Source organism: Coptis chinensis, chromosome 6 (assembly GCF_015680905.1).
Source record: "Coptis chinensis isolate HL-2020 chromosome 6, ASM1568090v1, whole genome shotgun sequence".
NCBI lineage: Eukaryota > Viridiplantae > Streptophyta > Magnoliopsida > Ranunculales > Ranunculaceae > Coptis > Coptis chinensis.
In genome coordinates this window covers 96480771-96501570 of record NC_141461.1, presented here as the reverse complement: position 1 = coordinate 96501570, position 20800 = coordinate 96480771, and the positions used below count along the sequence as shown (strand labels likewise).

The window sequence follows — 20800 nt, the reverse complement described above, 5'->3', positions numbered from 1 at the left end:
CTTCCACTTTTAATGAGAAGAAAAAGAGAGTGAAAATTAAGTTCCCAAACCATTTTTTCTCGTCGACCACTCAACTGTTGCAGCCGTTAGTTCAAAATGGCGATGTTAAGAAGGGTTTCTTCTTCTGCTACTCTCTCTCCTATCTTGCATTCTCTTTCCTTCTTTCGTTTCAAAACTTCTACTACTACGTATTACCCACGTCAATCATCAACCACTTCTGCCGATAAAGACCACCTTCATTTTGATTTATTAGTAAATTTAGTAAGAAAAAGGTGTAAATCTGGAACACTTGAGCTTGACGAGGCATTGGGTTTCTTTAATGAGTTGATTCGGTATCGACCATTGCCTTCCATTCACCCTTTCAATCAACTGCTAGGAGCCCTTGTCAAGACCCAACACTTTTCTATTGTTTTATCCATGTACAATGCAATGGGTTCCGCTGGAGTCCAACCGAGTATTGTGACGCTTAACACCTTGATCAATTGCTATTCTTGTATGGGTCGGGTGGATTTTGGGTTTTCTGTGTTGGGGAATATTCTTAAACGTGGGTTTCAACCGAGTGCTATTACTTTCAGTTCTCTTCTCAAGGGGATGTTTTTGGATGGAAAACCGACACCTGCTTTGGAATTGTTCAACAAAATGGTGGCAAATCGATACCCTTGCAATGAAATCACTTATGGGGTTGTCATCAATTGGTTCTGCAAATCATTAAATTCAGATACTGCCCTTCAACTGATGAGCTCAATGGAAAAGGAAAAACTTAAGGCTCATGTCTACATATACAATATGATCATTGACTGTCTTTGCAAGCAATATCGGGTGAATGACGCCGTCAATCTCTTTCAGGATATGATTGCTCGAGGAGTTGTCCCAAATGCCATTACTTTCAACCCTTTGATTCATGGACTATGCAGCATTCATCAATTAGAAGGAGCCGTAAGTTTGTTTGAAGATATGTTGAAAAGAAGCATCGCACCAGATGTAGTAACATTCACCATTCTCGTTGATGCCCTTGGTAAAGAGGGTAGGACTAGTGAAGCACTTCAAGTGTTTGAACTGATGTTTCAAAGAGGTATAATGCCTAATGTCATCACATATACATCTTTGATTTATGGCCTATGCATCTCCAGTAATTTGAACAAGGCAACTGAATTGTTGCATGATATGATCAGTCGAGGAGTCTGGCCAGATGTGACAACATACAATATTTTGGTCGATACGTATTGCAAAGAAGGGAAGCTTAGTGAGGCACATCACCTATTAGAGGAGATGATTCAAAGAAATGTGGCGCCTAACACTATCACATACAACTCTTTGATGGATGGGTGTTGTTTGCAGGGTCGAATGGAAGAGGCTGGAAATGTTTTTGATTTAATGGTGGATGCTGGTCTGGAACCCGATATTGTTAGCTATAACACAATGATTAATGGTTATTGCAAGGCTAAGAGATTAGATGAGGCTATGCAACTTTATGAGAATTTGAAGTGCAAGTGTTTGAAACCTAATGTTGTTACATATAACACCCTTATTGGTGGGCTATGTAAGGTCGGGAGAGTTGTGGACGCAAAGAAATTTTTTGAAGACATGCAAACTCATGGACAAAGTCCAGATATTCTCACATATGGTATTTTTAATAGAAGTTTTGTGTGCTAACAGTGGTCTTTCTCGAAGCTATGGAATTGATTCATTTGATGGAAAGAAATGGGTTAAGAGCTGATGTTGTGATTTATAGCAGTATTATTCACCACATGTGCAAAGAAGGAAAGTTGTTGGAAGCAAAGGAACTATTTTACAGCCTTTCTTCAAAAGAGGTGCAACCCGACACCATAACATATACGACATTGATCAATAGCTATTGTAAACAGGGGATGTTATATGATGCTCAAAGTTTGTTTCTTGAGATGGAAAAGAAGGGTGTGGCTCCAAATGACCATACTTTCAACATCATGGTTCAAGGATTTCTCAAGGAAAAAGATACTCAAAAGGCACTCCAATTTCATAAAGCAATGCTTGACAGGGGTTTCTCAGTGAATGCTGAAACCACATCTATGATACTGCATGTGCTTGTGACAGATGATATGAATGATGAAGGTGGGGTTATTCTTCGTAAGTTCTTGTTGAGTGACAAATAAAGGCGTTAGTATGCATGTTGATTGATGGCTCAGTCTCCAAGGACTTATTCTTAATAACATATCCTTGTGAAGATTCCAACCAATCCCACCAGGATGATGAAATCTGTAAGTTGCTATCTTCATCAATTCTTTTGCTAATTTATGTGTCAACAGAAAGTGTATACTTCTCTCCTGTCTCCATCCTATATTGTGTTTACTTTTTCATTTAGATTGTATTTATTCCTTGGTGTACATGTAATACCGAGGCTATTCAACTTGGGTCTTTTCTGGGATTCCGCATAGGTATTAATGAAAGAATGTATAGATCTTGTTTCTGTTTATAGGATACTATTAGCTCGTATACTAAGCGAGTTCTATGCTATACTAATATGTATATTATCACTGTTTCTTGAGATATCGTTTGAGTGCATAACAAGTCAACAAGTCAACATAATATCTATAGTAGTACAATTGATCACTTAGCTTGTCACGTGACGTGTTTGATGTTCTATTAGGAGTTATCGAGAATATGTTTTGTATCTGTTTCGAGATTGATTATTTAGAAAACTGTGATATACTTTTCTTTTGGATGATTTCTTATGGTTAAAAGGATGTTGTTTGAATTTTCTTTGTTTTTGCCTTTTTTGGAGTTATTTTGATGTCCCTTCATGTTATTCTCTTAAAGAATTTATTTATTCTGGTGTACATGCTGCAATAAAATAAAACAAATGACTTGGATGAGTTGATATTTTATAGATAAGCATTGTTCCTTCGTGCCATTTGTTAGCTTCATTCTATCGTATTACTTCTTTTTCAAGAGGTTCTTGCTGGCTTATAGAATTGTGATATTTCTCTTTCCGTTGCATTTCTCTTCTCACCGTTTTTAGGCGATGTAGAGCCGGTCCTCACTGTATTACTGTTTACCCTATTTCTGTGTTTCCCAACCTTAGTTATCATATCGTTGAGCAAAAGCGAGAGCGCAAACGCGCCTAACATGAGAAGCTCTGGAATCTAGAGCGCCTATAGAGTGTCTATGCTCCATATGTAAATGCATATGGGTTAAGGAGAAGGGAAAGAGAAGTGGTACTTACATGTTCAATTCTTACTGATCTCTCACTAAACTCTCCTCCATCCTCTATTTTTCTGTTGACAATTTTTTGATTCCCCCTTCACACGTCATGCAGAACCGATATTAGGATATCTTGTATGAACACAGGATTGAGTAACTATAGCTTGTGCGGTAATGAATATTTTTCAGTAGGTAATGCATATTGTTTGCAATAATGTTACAGGAGCCCGTCTACTTTCCAACAAGTTTAAGTGGATTTTGCTAATCTTAGAGGAGATGACGACCCTGATCAGGAGGAATAACTAATTAACTATGGTTCTGAATTTGGTTTTGCGTATCTATTTCGTACAGTATCTTGAGCTTTTAGTTTATCGTTATGCACTTATGCGTGCTCTTTGTGCATTCGCTGTATCATATTTAGGGTTAGTCAAGGATGACCTCTAGGGCGCTATTGCTAGTATGGAAAACAAAACCCCAATAAAACAAACTTCATCTTGTTGCCGTTCGATATTGTTTTGCCGAATTGCAACTGGGAGGGAGTCCCTCTATGAAGCTTATTTATAAAATTTAGTTTGCTATAAGGTCTTTGTATCCTATAGCCGTGTAGGCACATGGTGGCCTGAATTGCAGAATTTGTGGTTGTGATATGACCTTTGATTTTAGGCAACTACGCTTCCATACATCTTCTTGTAATGATAGTAGACAATTTTGATAACCTTTATTATTGCATGGACCTTTTCTTATTGAGTCTATCAATATGGAAGATGATGTTGCATGATGAGTATACATTACAGTATTTGAGTACACCCATATTCCTTCGACGTTACAATTACACATTCAGATTGTTGTGAAATTTTACTTTTGTTTGAATTATTCTTTTTGTTTATATCTGCCACAAATAGTAGCATTGAAACTTAGATATTCTGCCTCTGTGTTTGAATTATTCTTTTTGTTTATTGTACTAGGGTATTTATGGGTGGGGTTGTTGGAAAATTAGCTTCTTGCTAATGATTTAAGTGTTAATGTAATCTGTTTAGTTGGAATATTTAGCGGTATTATCCTTAACATAAGCACAACAAAAATGGAGAAGAACAACACTCTTTTCCGATTTCGACTACCATATTAAGATTTATACATCTAGGACAGACCATTGATGAAGAACCCTAAGACTGATTAATATTGATCTAAATCTCAACTCGAGGCCTTATTCGTATTTTAGGTATTCTTCATCAAGATCGACACTCTTTTCCAATTTTGACCACCCTATTAAGATTGGCAAGACCATATATGAAGAACCCTGAGAATCTGAGACTGTTTAATATTGTTCTAAATCTCAACTCAAGCTTGGGACTTAGATCTTAACCTAGTTTACCTTATACACCTTGTGGTTATCGTTGTTAATTAGTTAGTTGGTTGATGGAATGTCGTTGTTTAAGTTTGTTTTATAATTGTTTATATATAGTTTCTAAATTATCTTGTCTGTCATATCCCCTTTTGTGCAGCTCTCCCAGTCTATGCGCAGCTGTGTTACTTGGTTGTTTGTGTGAGACAGTTAAAGAATGATCTGAAACAAAGAACGATGGAATTTTCTGAGACTATAGGTTTTGCAGAAATGGTATATCAAGGGTCGTGTTTATCACCGATTGTCTTTCTTTCTGTGAGAAACGACACCGGTTAGTTAATGACCTGGCTTCAAATTTGTCACTGTACTGTAGAAAGTACACCACCCGTCTTGATACAGAAATATCTTCGACAGTGAAAATGTTACTTTCGAGCTTGAGCTGAAGGAATTGGTTGAAGAGGATTGTCGGAGAATGGCCTCTCAACATATTCCTTTTGCTGGCTGGCAGTGAACATAGGGGCCTAGTTGCCCTTCATTACAAACGGAGCAACCTTGACTTCATTATCTGTAACTTCAGCTCCCAGGTTGTTGTAATGGTCACAGGTTGCACTGAGTTTGTTCTTAACAAGTTCTCTGAAGAATTCTATACTGCATTTCATTTCTTTTTGGTATCCAACAATATTTTGTAGTATTCAGCAATGAACATTAGTGATCTCATTGTGCTCAGTTAACTGTGTTGGTGATAGACCAAAAAAGTTGACCTCTCGCTTTTCACTGTGGATGTACGGGCTCAATTCCGAAGTCCGTCACTCCGCATTGGCGGTTTCTTTTCTATATAAAATGAAAATGTACGAGTTCAAAGTTTTAGTGGTTCAAGGATAATTTCGGGTAAACTCCAATAATTTTTGCATGCTCACCTGTAAATGCAGATTAAGAGCACAGAAGCTTCTCCATCGGGCATTCGGATTAAGTGATAAAGCAAATATTTGATATTTCGACCAAATTACCATTTCATTTTCCCTCTTGATCTACTGAATATGTCGATCGGATATGTTGGCAAATATTTTGAGAGAATTGGCGTATAGTTTCCTCAAGTATGACATCCTCTGTACTCTTCTTTTCATTGCACCCTACTTTTTGAACAACTACGAAAACACTATCATTTGAGTTTCATTCATCTGAAATCTGAATTTATACTAGCTTGCTAAGGACTAGAAAGATTTTTCAAATTTTCAGAAAACTAAGTTAAGGTGAAAATACAGTGCAATAATGACTTTCAATTGTGACATGAGAGTTGAGGATTTGAAGTTCTGAAAGCCAGTTAAACATGAACTGTATGCACAGCTAGAAACCACTGTCCTAAAAAATTGAAACCAAGAAAACCTTGCAGGTATAACAAAATTTTTGGTGATTTAGGTTACAGCAAAATATGTGCTCTGTAAGACTGCAAGTGTTGGTCCCCCACAAGAGATCCACCAGTATTCAATTAAAAAACATTGCAGAATGCTTGAAGAGTTCAACCCCGGCCCATGAAAAACAAGCATTAACGAGACTCAACCATGGCTTGGGACTAGTCCATGGCTTTCTTCTTCTCCACAATTTCATTACTCACCTCAATCAATCCAGCGTGCTCCTCTATAATTGCATAAATGAGATCTATCTTCTTTTCCATAAGAGCACCAAAACCGGCCAAAGGAGCAATTGTATCAGGTCGAGCCTGGACACCTGAAGCTACAGGGGAGAAAAATCATTAATACCAATTTTAAAAGAAGATCATATATGAGATTTCATTTGCAAAAAATGCAATAGAAAGTAGAAGCTTTCAACTTCACAAGATAGATAGTTTGTGTGAAAGTGAAACCCAAATGCAATAGAAAGAAATGTAACTACAATGATACAAAGAAATTATATTCATTCCTGTTCACGTAACTTTTGGGCAGTATTCACGGGGAGAAGCTTGTTAAAGTCAGGCACAATGACAAGATTCAGTCTCTGTATAGTGTATCCCCTTGAAGAGCAAAACGATATACAACACGATACTCAAAGGCTATTGTGGCTGAGCCAAAATCAGCTACTGGTGTTCCACAATGCTGTCCCGGAATTGCAGAGGTATAGGCTTACTCTCTGCAATTCAAAATCTAATGGGACTCATTAGGATAATAACTAACACAATCTTTTTAATGGAATTATTCAAGCTTTTTTTTAATAATTCAACTAGCATCAGCTTTTTCTGTCCACTCAACTTCAAGGTCTCAAGAACTTATATGAAGGTGAAACCTGGAGTAGAGAGAAATACGACTCCGATGATATAAGGAAATTAAGAGTGCATGTTGACCAATTACGAATCCATCAACATATTACTCTCAATTAGCTATTTAAACTCAATAAGTATCATCATTGCATTAAAACCAGTGGCAAAAAAGGAGAAAACTTTATCAAGGCATGGAAACAAGGTATAATTAGAAATATGCGGCCTACATGATAAAAAAGCAGGAAAATCTATTCAACATATTAGTTTCATAAACCTAAGACTAGGCAAGAAACTTCTCGTGTGGAACCTCATCAAAAGTTGCTTACAACGATATAAATTTATCTACTCTTGACAAGGTTAAATATATATATCTACTTGAGCTGATACTTTCTGAGGAGGTTCTCCATTATGGGAAGACTTCGTCACCAAAAATCAGTCCTCAGTTCATCTTGTAAGTTCATTTTTGGTGGTGGAGTTCATTTGGAGTCTTCCCATAATGATGATAGGTGGTCATAGGGGCTCTTTGCTACAAAGGAAACCCCAAGTAAATGGGCAGCTGATAATTCATAATAGTCAAACTGAAGGTCTGAGTGCCAAACCAAACAGATACTCGTGAGACGGTGAGATCTAATTTGTGCATAGTAAGTAGCAAGCAACTTGTTAGCATCATCTAATTTGTGCTCTACTCTTGTGGCAGTAGGCAACGAACAAAATGAATTAGGTCACACCCAAATTAAAAGTGAGCTACAAATCCTACAATGGGATACTAGGAAGCACGGATACCGACACGCGACATGGATACGATACGACACGGATACGCGGACACGGCATTTTTAAAAAATATAGGACACGAATACGTCATGGACACGTTTGAATAATATATATATATCGACTGTTTTAGCACAATTTTATTTTCGAGCTTAATAGATCGAACTTCAGATGTTCCCCAACATGACACGTTAAATAGTAGTAAAACCACTAACATGACACGTTTACATGTGTTGTTTTCAGTTTATCTATGTATCTTGTCCTTAAAGTGTGTTGCATTTGAATTGAATACTATCATGTGAAGCATAAAATGTGTGTTGCATTTGAATTGAATACTATCATGTAAATTAAGCAAAAAATGTGTGTTGCATTTGATGTTCATCCGGATGTTGCTCGAGTCATTATTGTAGTAATGGATCAACGATCTAGCTAGTGTAATTCACGCACCTCATCTTTGGTAGCGTATAATCGTGTAGCTGACCATAGCTCCCCACAAATTTGCCTGCTGCACTATGAAGCACGCAATTACATTCTTAGGACCTGCAATAACATGAATTTAGTAATTATTATTAGAAAATTATATACAAGAAGAGATGAAAATAAATCGAGGAACGAACCTGTTAAAGGAGACGAAGAGAGAGAGTGAGGGTTTTCAATTATTTTCCTATTTCAAGTTTGTTGGTGGATGCGAGATGGATGGAGAAGCTGCCAGATTCGTTGTTTGATTTTGTGTTGGAGGTGTTGAATTTGGAGGGGTTGGTTTAAATCTGGAGCAAATTGGGGAGAGAGAAGGAGAGAGAAAACCCTTCGTAAGATTATCGATTTTGATACTGAGCTGTTTTGATTTTCAGAACTCTAAAAAATATCCAAAGGCGAGAATAGACTATATCGAAAACAGATCGGTGGATCGATCGATCGTGTGTCTAGAATGTGGCTACAATGGATCTATCCTATATCTATATATATATATATATATATATATATATATATATATATATATATATACCGTCACAGAAGTGTGAGGAGGGGCTGAAACCTAACTAAGTTGTCCTCTTTTCTCTCTCAAAAATTTCTTGTATGCGTGAGATTAGGGGTGCAAGTGGATATCCAAATATTCGAATTCGTATTCGAAAAATTGGATATTATCCGAAAATTTCGGATTCGGATTCGGATATTTTTTTTATGTCCGAACTGGTTTCGGATACGGATTCGGATACTGCCATATCCGCATCCGATAATATCCGATCCGATTTAAAAAATTAATAGTTATTATATATAATTAATTTATTCATTTTTTATTGTATAAAATATTATATAAAATCATAAACTAATAATATAAAACTATAATAACAAAATAATAATAATAAATGACAAATATATATATTTATACTAGTTTTTATAATGGTAAAATGAATTATTTAAAGCAAATAAAATTTTAATTAATTTTAATTTTCGGATCGGATATTATCCGATATCCGTTTCGGATATCCGAAATCGGATTCGGATAAATTTTTTAATATCCGTCGGATTCGAATTCGGATTCGGATATCGGTATAAATTTTCGGATTCGGATTCGGATACAGACATATCCGCATCCGAACCTATCCGTTTGCACCCCTACGTGAGATTACTATTCTGGCGTGTCCCCGGCATGTCCCTTGCGTGTCCCCGCGTGTCGGAAATTTTAAAAAAAAATTATAAAATCAGATACTCCAAATCGCGTATCGCGTCGGACACCGATACTTCACCCTTAGAGACGTGTCGGTGCTTCATAGATGGGATATATACATTTCCAGCGGAGTTAAAAAATTAATAGTTATTATATATAATTAATTTATTCATTTTTTATTGTATAAAATATTATATAAAATCATAAACTAATAATATAAAACTATAATAACAAAATAATAATAATAAATGACAAATATATATATATTTATACTAGTTTTTATAATGGTAAAATGAATTATTTAAAGCAAATAAAATTTTAATTAATTTTAATTTTCGGATCGGATATTATCCGATATCCGTTTCGGATATCCGAAATCGGATTCGGATAAATTTTTTAATATCCGTCGGATTCGAATTCGGATTCGGATTCGGATACAGCCATACAGGCATATCCGCATCCAAACCTATCCGTTTGCACCCCTACGTGAGATTACTATTCTGGCGTGTCCCCGGCATGTCCCTTGCGTGTCCCCGCGTGTCGGAAATTTTAAAAAAAAAAATTATAAAATCAGATACTCCAAATCGCGTATCGGACGCGTGTCCGTGTCGGACACCGATACTTCACCCTTAGAGACGTGTCGGTGCTTCATAGATGGGATATATACATTTCCAGCGGAGTTTAAATTTTCCTGATCTATTAATTTGCAGCGGTCCTTCCAAAGATTCACCATAAATCAGAAAAAGGGAAATGTGTAATGGGTCATCCTATTAGAGCACTTTTTAGCTTTTTACAAAGACGACTGCTACTGCAGATATATAGAGTAATACACAAACAAGGTCACATCAATCAAAATCCACAAACTCGGACAAAATCAATATTTTTCGGAACATCTAAGATAACCTCCCATCTCACTAAGTCGTGGACTTCTATAAGGTCGATATCAATACTGAAAATTTTAATCTTTTGATTCTTTTCTCATAAATTTCCGTAACCGTTCATGTAGAAAATACAGGATCAGCTATGCTTCCAACTAGGGCAGGGAATCGGGTCGGGTTTGACCCGAATCCGATCCGACCCGAATCCGAATAGTTTGGGTTCGGGTCGATTTTTTTATCCGTTTACTTATTCAGGTCGGATTCGGGTTCGGGTCTGTCGGATTCAGGTTCGGATATATTTTTTGGGCTTTTTTTGAATTTTTAGTGTTATCCAGTTGGGTTCGGTTCGGGTTTGGGTCGGATTCAGATATTAAATTTCGGTTTTAATCGGGTTCGGATAGTATGAAACTATTCGGATTGGGATATAGCCATATCCGACCCGAACCCAACCTGTTCCCTGCCCTGCTTCCAACTCTCAGATATACTCATACAGAAGGATTAATGATTCCACAATAAATTTTCAACTCTAATTCATCGGTACCTCATAAATGCCTTAAAAAAAACTAAGGTGGCGTGAAATAAACTGAATTTTCCAACGAAGATATGCTTTTCTCCCATTTGGAGATGAAATAACGTCGACAACTCTTATTACTCAGCCAGATCTCAGAAAGCCGCTCACAGCATCTTGACAATTAATTCTCTGGCAACATTTTTTTGTTAAGTAATGAGCAAAACCAGTCAGGTCCAGGGTATCTATTCTCTTTCCAAGAGAGAAAGAGCTGACCAAATCTCCTCGCGTAGGTTTCCTACAAGGCTACCAACCAAGGGTCTATAACACTCTCTAGGAACCATGGATCCATACTGATACAGAGTCAAAACCTGATTCCTTGGATATGCTTTCTATAATATATATATGGATTCTAACCTTAAAACATGCTCGCAAAAACTTTGGACTTTTAGATGAAAAGTTCAAAAATGAACACTAATTTTTACATGGTTAGACATATCCAAATATTATAATTTTTTGTGAGAATGATCTTCATGGTGGGGAGATCATCTCTACAAAAAACCAGACCTTAATTCATTTGTATGTGAAAATGTGACTATAATAATGCATAAGAATGTTGCTCTATCCCTCCCTAATATATATACATGGAGCTTTGGGTTTAGCCTAAAAGTAGTCCTTAACCATTAATTCCATTCCAAACCTAAGGCCCCTAATGCTAAGCCTAGTTCAGTTGCACAAAAACCTTTCAACTTCATATAAGCAAATGCACCAAAAAAAGTCCAACCCAGTTCGACCAAGATAATATTGATCTTTCACATATACAAAACACAAAACTTTTTTGTCTCAGATCCCTCTTCAAGAGGAACACGGAATACAATACACATCTTGAAAAGGATTTAGGTGGCTGAGCCAAAATCAGCTACCGATGCTCCAAAATGTTGGGCCCCGAGAGTTGCGAGAGGTATAGGCTTCCCCTCTGCAATTCTAATTCTAATAGGACTCATTAGGAAAATAGGCTGACATAATCTTCTTAATGAAATCAAAAGCATCTAAGAAAAGGCCTTAACCTAAGAAAACTCAATGCTACATCCATAAGCGACTCAATTAAAGACCTACTTGGGTTTCAAAGTTCACTGGTTTAATAATAGGTGGGGTGGTGCAAACAATATAAAGGAACAATTAGATAGTGTGCTATGGTCTACTTAATGGTTTGATATATTCCCATTCTCTACTGTTGTTAGCAGCAGATATCTGATCAACTTGAAAGACTAGAAAGAAATGTAAGTACAATTTCATAACAAATACCATTGCTTCTGTTGTAGCTTTAGCTTGAATCGATCCTCTAGCCTCTTTCCATCATAATTTTCCAATAGTTGATTAGCTACAAAACCATATAAATATTAATTATTAGGGTATGTTTGTGAAAAGTGGCAAATTATTTTGTAGCCAGCTAGTGTAACTAACCATCATTTGATTACACATTGCAAGGCTGTGTAACATATTATCCACTATGGAGGGCAAACACCTTTTTTTATTATTGGTAAGCCTGTTTTAAATGAGATCAGTAACTCTTTGATGCTGGCGGGGTTCGAGCCCTAGACCTCTGGTATCATCACCCAAAGGTTTTACCGACTTTGTTAGTCGGCCAACACTTTTTCTGTCCACTAAACTTCAACATCTCGAGAACTTAGGAGTTTACCTCTGGCTTTCATTTTTTTTTATGAAGATAAAAGGTCATGCAGATCTTCATAAGGGCAGTGCAACTCCTTAGGCAATTCAACAATCTTTTTTTCAACCTCTTCTAATTGCTTCACCGTGGAGGGTTTTGTGGGTTTATTTATTTCCTTTTGGCCCCCCCACTTCTATTTGCACCCAGGAGCGGGGAATCGGGTCGGGTTGGATCTTAACCCGACCCAAATAGCCGTTCGGGTTGATTTTTATAGCCCTTTTTTTATTCGAGTCGAGTTCGGATACAACTTCTCTAGGAGTACTGCTACACTGACACAGAAAATTGACACATTTATCCGACACGGTGATGTAGCAGATGATACATGTCTTGTATCATCGTGCTATACGTCATGTATCATCGTGATGCATGTCATGTATCATTGTGTAAGAGGGTGATACATATCATATATCATCCGCCACGCCAGCGTGGTCGCATTTAATGTGTCAATTTTCTATGTCAGTGTAGAATTATTGACTTCTCTAGTATGTTGTATGCCATGATTTTTACTGACAATCAATTAATATACAAAAATGTGACTCCATTTGGACGAGAGTCCAATACTCATCCAATTACATACCAAAATAATGAAATAGCAATGAAATATAACCAAAAATAAAAGGACAAAAAACAAGAAAATCTATCCACATTCCCAAATGATTGAACCCCACATGGCATCTATACGAAACCTTTTTCATTTTCACTTGGAGATCTAATCACACATCTGTTTATCCACGAATCAAGGAACGGTTAAGATCACATATATGTTCCTTGACTAAAGAGGTTTGTGCATGTGGCCCACAGAAAAATACTCTTTGCCTAAAAAAGAAAAACAAATGTACTAAGCAGAAAACATTTCAACATCGAACAGGTATCAGTTGTTGAACGGTAATGAAGTCATCATCATTTCCTTTAATCCACTTTGTCTTACAAATCATTGACTTGTTGTTTACTCTATAGTATTTGTTCTTGTGTTTGTTTTCAATGCAGTGAACAACAATGGGTCTTCTCTCTAACAAAGTTGAGAAGACTCAGATTAAAGCAGGTGATCATATCTACACTTGGAAAGTTGTTTATACTTACTCTCATCATGGTAATAAATCTATCTTTCTCTTATTAATGTTGTTGTATATGGCTGAATTGCTTCAATGTATAATGTGGGTGTCACTTGAAATTCTAGTTTATGGTGTTTTTTGTCGGTGGATTTTTGGAATTTTTTGTTTTCATTGTTCATGTAGCACACTTGGTCATGTTTCAGGTTATGGGACGTGTCAACTTAGAAATGTGCCTTGTTTAGGTTGTGGTTTGTCGAAATGTTTGAGTTGTGCTTTAGAATTGGGTGTTTTAATCATGAAGTAAACAAAGAAATCACCTTTGTCCTATCCTCTTTATAATCTTCGTCTCGTCGGTCCAAATGTGATGTAGCAACACCTTCCGATAGAGACTCAAGAAAGACCTAGAAAAAGTGAAGATAAGCCTTATTAAAAAAAACACCCATTAAGCATATCATATTTCGTTTAAGGCATTGGTTGAAGTACAAGAAGTATGAAGATGTACAAAAGAATAGATACAAAATAACCTAGCTCCAAGACCAAAAAAGTTCAATGTGACTGCAGGAATCATATCCGATTGATGAAAATATGTGAGAAATTGAGTTAAGACCTTACCACAATTCCGTTACAAAGTTTTAGAAGCAGGACTACAATGAACATGTGAAACGTGATTAAGGGACACACCAAAGCCTAGGACCGAAAGTTGGTGTCAAGCAGTCTAGAAAATATAAGATGACCAAGTGTTTTAAGAGACTTTGGTTTCAACATATCACAGAAAATTGTACATGTAGCCTTATTATTCTGCTATTTCATACCAATTTAGGGATTCAACATTGCATAACTCAAACCAACACCAACTTGTTATAGCTAGAAGCACCAGCACATATGATAGGCACAAGAAGATAAGAATATGAAGGATAGGTAATTGGCCATTTCTCTTGTATAGTCTGTCCATGTTGTGACTTATCTCACAAAGTCACAAAGCTTTCATGCATACATATAGTGAAAGAAAGAAATGGATGAATAAATAGATGCATTTATTAAATGTTGCACTAATGTACTGTGAACAATGACATCTATGCATTTCAGTGTTTAAGAACGGTCATATAAGGCAGCACTGTCCACCAGTCACTCATGTTTCAGCAACTATTAAAACTATTAAGGGACATAAAAAAGCCAAGCACATGTACTCAGGCTAAGAAAGCTGGAGTTCTGCACTGCAGACATTGTCGACAATTTTGATTTTTGAACATTGATCTTTTTACACTGTCTAATATACTAAGATCAAAATTATGAAAGATCAATATAGTAATACATATATCACCATTAAGGAGGATAGGACATTATAATTCTACAAAACAATAAATTCGCTGCTGTAAGATATAAAACAAATTAAAAAACCACTTATCAAGGTGTATAAACAGTTCTTCACTGCAATACTGACAAAATGGAAATACACTCCAACTCGAAAAACCTACACAAATTTAATGAAGCAAATTAACCAACTAAGAACTATTGATCACAAAATTAACGAAACCAAAACAAAAGTAGGACTTCAAACGTGAAACTATGGTAAGAAAATCTGTGGAAACCAAATGGTTGAATACAAAATCAGAAACCAAACGCATCAAATCGGGAACCCTAAACACAATAACCATCCCCAAAGCAGACTATATAAAGCAACTTGATAAGATGAAGTTAGGTTTTGAAGAAAAGAGGAGATCCTTAAGGGTCATCTCCCATTTTGAGAAAGCAGCATACATCTTAAAATCACTTGATTTCGCCATGTCACAAGAGGAGAAAACTGGTTATTGGCCTTTAGATGGAGGCCCTGCGGGCCCCACTCTGCTCTAATTTGTTACATAGATACTACTTCACACTTAGCAGAACAAAGGAATCTGACATTCCCTGTGACTGACTCTAATGCATTCTCATCCATTTCCACAAATGCAAGATGTTCCTGCTGTGTATTTACTCAAGGAGGACTACAAATACAGTGGGTCTGCACATCACAGAGCGCTGAAGTTATTGTCAAGCCAAATGTGCATATAGCCCACATATAATTGACCAGACGGTAGGAGGCCTCTTGGGACTAGAGAGGTGAAAAACAACTTGGGCTGAAAAAAAAAAAAAAAAAAAAAAAAAAACAAAAACCTATTTTTGTCCATCTGAAAAAATTAAAATTAAAAATAAAACAAAAACCTATTTTTGCCTCCTCCTTTCACAGCTAGGTGTCCTCCTTCCACCAAAATTCCCTGCATGTTGAGGTCTCTTTCTGGTGACCCTAGATAGATGTGCTCCAAATAAATCAGCAGTTCTCTCTTCAGCAAATAAGATTGATTCTCTTAGATGCGAATCTGGTCCTTCTAAAAGCCACTCAGAACAGTTTTTTTTCTCAGACATGATATCGCCTTTTCTCAATGAGCACAGGTGATATAGATTGATACTAAGCTTGTAACAAGAGTATATTTACAACTGATTACTATTTAATCTGAATACCCAGGTTCCACTTCATAAATCATGTGTGTCGCTCGGTGAGAAAATCAACAATGATCCATGCAAAATTTGCATGTACGATATGGACTATGGAGTAAGGCAAACACTTTGGTTTCTCAGTAATTGTCTCAACTTTAGAACAGATTAAGATAAAAATTAATTTCTAAGTACTTTTTTCACTTTTTATCACGGAAAATATATGCTTTTCCTAAAGAATTTGGGGAGCGGGGAATCAAAATAAAGGTATAGTGATTTCCAAAAGCAAGGAGTAAAGATTTATGGAGCTTTTGCGACACGGTTTATGTAACCAAAAAAAGGCAAAATGAAATTAAAGGCTAATTTAGTAATTTTAGGCTAGTACTTTAGGGTGGATAGGTAAAAAGACTTGGAAGCATAGTACAAAATATCGTAATATATCGTGATAAATATCGAGATTTCAGCATATAAAAGATATATAAATATTGCGATAAGTTTAGAGATATAAACGGTAAATATCGGTAATATTTTGAATTCGACGATATTTATGATATTTTATGATGTATTGTGATATTTGAAGATATTCGGCGATATTTTGTTTAGATAACAATTTTATTTAATATTTACCATTATATTTCAAATAAATATAAATTATATATCGTGATATATTAAGAAATATCCACAATATCCACGATATTTTAGATATTTTAGATATATCTACGATATTTACGTATCAAACAATATAAAATATCCTCAAAGAGAGGGATATATCCACGATATATATCAAGAAATTGAGTATCGATAAACACCCATATCCTGATATTTTATACTATGTTTGGAAGTATACTCACTAATCGAATTGAGTAGAGGAATGGTTCTTCTATCATCACCACCCTCCTATTTATTACAATTGGCTCCATGATCTCTATTAAAATTGAACCACCTCTTTCTTCAATAATTTTAGAAGAGTCTTCCTCATTAAAAAACTAAATTTTATGTATATGAATTGTATCTTCACCATTTTTAGAAAATTGTTTCTCTTTTCTTTTCTTGGCAAGAAAAAAAAAGTCTCTCTTTAGTTCTTTTAACAATTTGATGCGTAGCACGAGACACATGCTTGTACTAATAATAATAATACAATAATATTTTCCAGGCAACAGACTTGGTGTGCACACATCTGGATTTGGGGCAAAAAAAATGGTACAATGGTAACCCGCACTGCACTGCATCCAATCGGATTCAATTCTCGAGTGTTTTTCGCTGTGGATGTATGTATAGGATTTTGTCCTACGGGCTCAAGTCTGGAGTCGGTCGCTCCACATTGGTGGTTTCTTTTCTTTTTGGAGGTAAAAATCCTTTCTTCTAAGGAAAAACTTTTGCTTTGGTGGACTGATCGATTCAAGTAAATCCATGGCTTTCCATCACGTTTTACCTCTAGATTTATGGAAACCTGTTGACAAATCTCTACACTATATGATAGCCGGGTAATTCGGAAGCCTCCTCAACTCTCGAGTAGGCAAATTTAAATCTCCTTATTTACTTAATTTAGAAATACCTCCCTAGCTAAATTTAGAATAAGTTCTACTTTTATTAATATAATTTGAATAAGGTCTTTTTGTTTATTAATAATTTAGAAACACCTCTCTAATGTCCCTTAAATTAAATAATTACCCCATTTTCCACATTGAAATTAAAACAAACCCTATTTTATTATTGATAATTTAAAAGAAAATCTCACTCAAATAACATAATTATCTCCCATTTTGTTTCAAATAAATAAATAAAACATATATAACTAGCCATTAAGCCCTATGGGGGCCTCGCTACCTTTGATGATAGATGAATATATGGTTGACTAAACTAAATATGTATGCACTTTATGAAAGTCATTAAGAAGTTTTAGTTCAAAACGTTAAGTTGTGATGGAAGAGTTTTGCCTAACTTCCCAAATGCATCTCTCATCCCATGTAGGGTTACAAGAAAAAAATCTCCGACAACAAACAAATCTGGCGCCAAACAATTTATGCAACTTCTTTGGGTTGGAGAAATACCTGCTGATCCTAGGCAAAGGGAGTGGTCTTTGTTCTCAAAGTTCAATCGTGACTATTGGCTTGCTCTTGATAGGAAACAATCTTTATTTCCACTTCCTCTTAACAACAAGAAAATACGGATTTGACTTGACCATTCGGTGGGTTGGTGTGGCTTACGAGTCCATTAGGAAATCAAGACCCGAGGAGGTATCTAAGGTTATGAAATATGATGTTTCTATGAGACTGCTTTTTCAGTTGGCGCACTCTTTATTGAGCCTTATAAATGTATTTGCTAGTATTTCTTTATTTAAAGGACTCTTGGCAGACTTCTTGAATGCTGCAACAGCAACCACTAATGTTGACGAACGCAATAACGAGTTCATTCGTACTTTTACTGGCTGGGCAAGGTATTTGGAAAGAACTGACAAGGCAAGAGCAGTCATGAACATCTCTAATATTGTAACTTTGCTTATGTAAAACTCATCATGGCGAAAACTAAACCAAACAAAAACGCGTTTCATCGAAAGCCCCAAATACAAAAATTTGCTAGAACATGTTGTAACAAACCAAAGATATACCTCAGAATAAACAAAAACTATTTTGCGAAAATTCAAACAAACAAACCCCATATTGTCAAAACCAAAACCCCATATCACATTACTTGCAATCATAGTACAAAATATCAGGATATGAGTATTTATCGATATTCAATTTCTAGATATGTATCGTGGATATATCCCCTTCTTTGGGGATATTTGACATTGTTTCACATACAAATATCGTGGATATATCCAAAATATCGATAAATATCGTAGATATTGTGGATATTTTTTGATATATCATGATACATTATTTATATTTATTTGAAATATAATGGTAAATATTAAATAAAATTGTTATATATACAAAATATCGCCAAATATCTCCAAATATCTCAAAATATCTCTAAATATCACAAATATTACAAATATTATCGAAATATCACTGATATTTGCAATCGTATATATCTCTAAACATATCATGATATTTATATATCTTTTTCTGAAATATGGATAGATATCCCCAAATATCGCGATATATCGCGATATTTTGTACTATGCTTGCAATTACACGGAGCAATTTTGCAAAAAACATACAATTACAAAGAACTTCATAAATAAAAAAAAAATTGGGAGAGTTTGGTGTTAAGAATCTTTGGTCTTTGTTAAGTTGAAAGGACCTAGATTCCTGGATCGACAAATACGGTTGAAAGATCTCTCATGACTCGTGGAAAAATTACCAAGTGAAAAAAATACTTTTTTTTTGTGCACCAATTCAAACATCAAACGGATCCAAATCTCCATAAAAAAAAATACTTTATTTTTTTGTGTACCAAACATCAAACCTGACTTTTAATCTTACCACATCGAGCTAACTAAACCTAATCTATTGGGAAAAAAAATCATTCAAAAATTTACGATAACGGGGGCAATTTCTGTTTCAACGAGAGATTTGCATTTGTTGTTTCGGATGTGGATGTGGCGTGGCACTCCCAATGTCGTACGACAATGGGAGTGTCACATTTATTTATTTTTTTTTTTTTTTTTTGACTTTTTCAACTTGAGTCTAGGAGTGGTGGGGTTTTTTTTGGGCAACTCTAGCTATTTTTTTAGACAAAACAAAGTTTTAATAATTAAAAAAACCTAACTTGGGACCCACTTTTAACAAAAAAAAATTTTTAAATAAAAATGGGTCCCACTATTACTAGATTTAGAGTTGGTCATTGTTTGGGTGCCTCAAATTTAGCTTGAAACATGACCCACTTGATGCCTTTACCACCTAGAGATGCTCTAAGAGCATCTTTAATGGTGAGACCTCTTGAATACCAAATACCAAATTTTTGAAAATTTGCTAAAACCCATCTTTAATGGTGAGACCTATGGTGAGACCTCTTGAATACTGAACCAAAAATATATCAAACCAAACACCAAATCAGCTCTAATTTGGTATTTGCTTTAGTGTTGTATCAAATTTTGTGCGACTTTTCCAACACCGCGTGGGCTTTGACTGGATTATGGGCTTCTATGGCGCGGTTTTCAGAATGCCGTGCAGGCTTAAAGTTCAGGCCCATGCGGTTTTCGTAAAACCGTGTGGATTCTGATTGAAAAAATGGGAAGATTATAAGGAGATAGCACGTGGTACTCCACGTGGGTTTCGGCTTGTGCTTTGGGTTTGTTGGGTGCGGTGTTTCGAAAGCAGGGTCGACTTTGACTACTTTCTATATTTGTTTTGCTTTTTTAAGCAAAGAGTATTTATCTGTGGGCCACATGCACAAACCTGAACATATATGTAGGGCAGGGATCGGGTCGGATATGGTTATATCCGAATCCGAATAGTTTCACAATATCCGAATTTAAACTCGATTAAATCCGAAATTTAATATCTAAACCCGATATGAACCCGACCGACCCGATCGGATAACACTAAAAAAAAAAAAAAAAAAAAAAAATAAATATATATATATATATATATCCGAACCAGAACCACCATACCCAAATTCGACCCGAATACATAAATAGATATGAAAATCAACCCGAACCCGATGTATTCGATAATTGGGTCAGATCGGATTGGGGTCTACCCGACCGATTCCCTCGTCCTCCTACATACATGTGATCTTAACGGTTCCTTGGTTCGTGGATAAACTGACGTGTGATTAGATCTCCAAGTGAAAATTATTAAGGTTTCGTATAGATGGCATGTGGGGTTCAATCATTTGGGAATGTAGATAGATTTTCTTGTTTTTTTTCCTTTTATTTTTGGTTATATTTCATTATTTTGGTATGTAATTGGATGAGTATTGGACTCTCGTCCAAATGGAGCCACATTTTTGTGTGTATCAATTGATTGTCAATAAAAATCATGGCATAATCATGGCATACACA

General features: G+C 35.7%; 1 protein-coding gene and 1 long non-coding RNA gene across 2 annotated transcripts; one reads left to right on the top strand and one right to left on the bottom strand.

The window, feature by feature from the left end:
- Positions 1 to 19: 19 nt before the first annotated feature.
- On the top strand, positions 20 to 5383 carry LOC147495803 (uncharacterized). Its single transcript, XM_086564520.1, has 2 exons — positions 20 to 2237; positions 4683 to 5383. The coding sequence occupies exon 1, from the start codon at positions 97 to 99 to the stop codon at positions 1651 to 1653; it is 1557 nt and encodes a 518-aa protein (XP_086420646.1). The 5' UTR covers positions 20 to 96; the 3' UTR covers positions 1654 to 2237; positions 4683 to 5383.
- A 506-nt stretch (positions 5384 to 5889) lies between these two features.
- On the bottom strand, positions 5890 to 8480 carry LOC147495802 (uncharacterized). Its single transcript, XR_015197724.1, has 3 exons — positions 8159 to 8480; positions 7989 to 8081; positions 5890 to 6253 (listed from the first exon to the last, which is right to left on the bottom strand). It is a non-coding gene; the product is annotated as an uncharacterized LOC147495802 (long non-coding RNA).
- Between the last annotated feature and the right edge of the window lie 12320 nt (positions 8481 to 20800).

What these genes read in the sequence shown, in the direction of transcription:
- LOC147495803 (XM_086564520.1), top strand. Translation starts at nt 97, where the DNA reads ATGGCGATGTTAAGAAGGGTTTCTTCTTCTGCTACTCTCTCTCCTATC.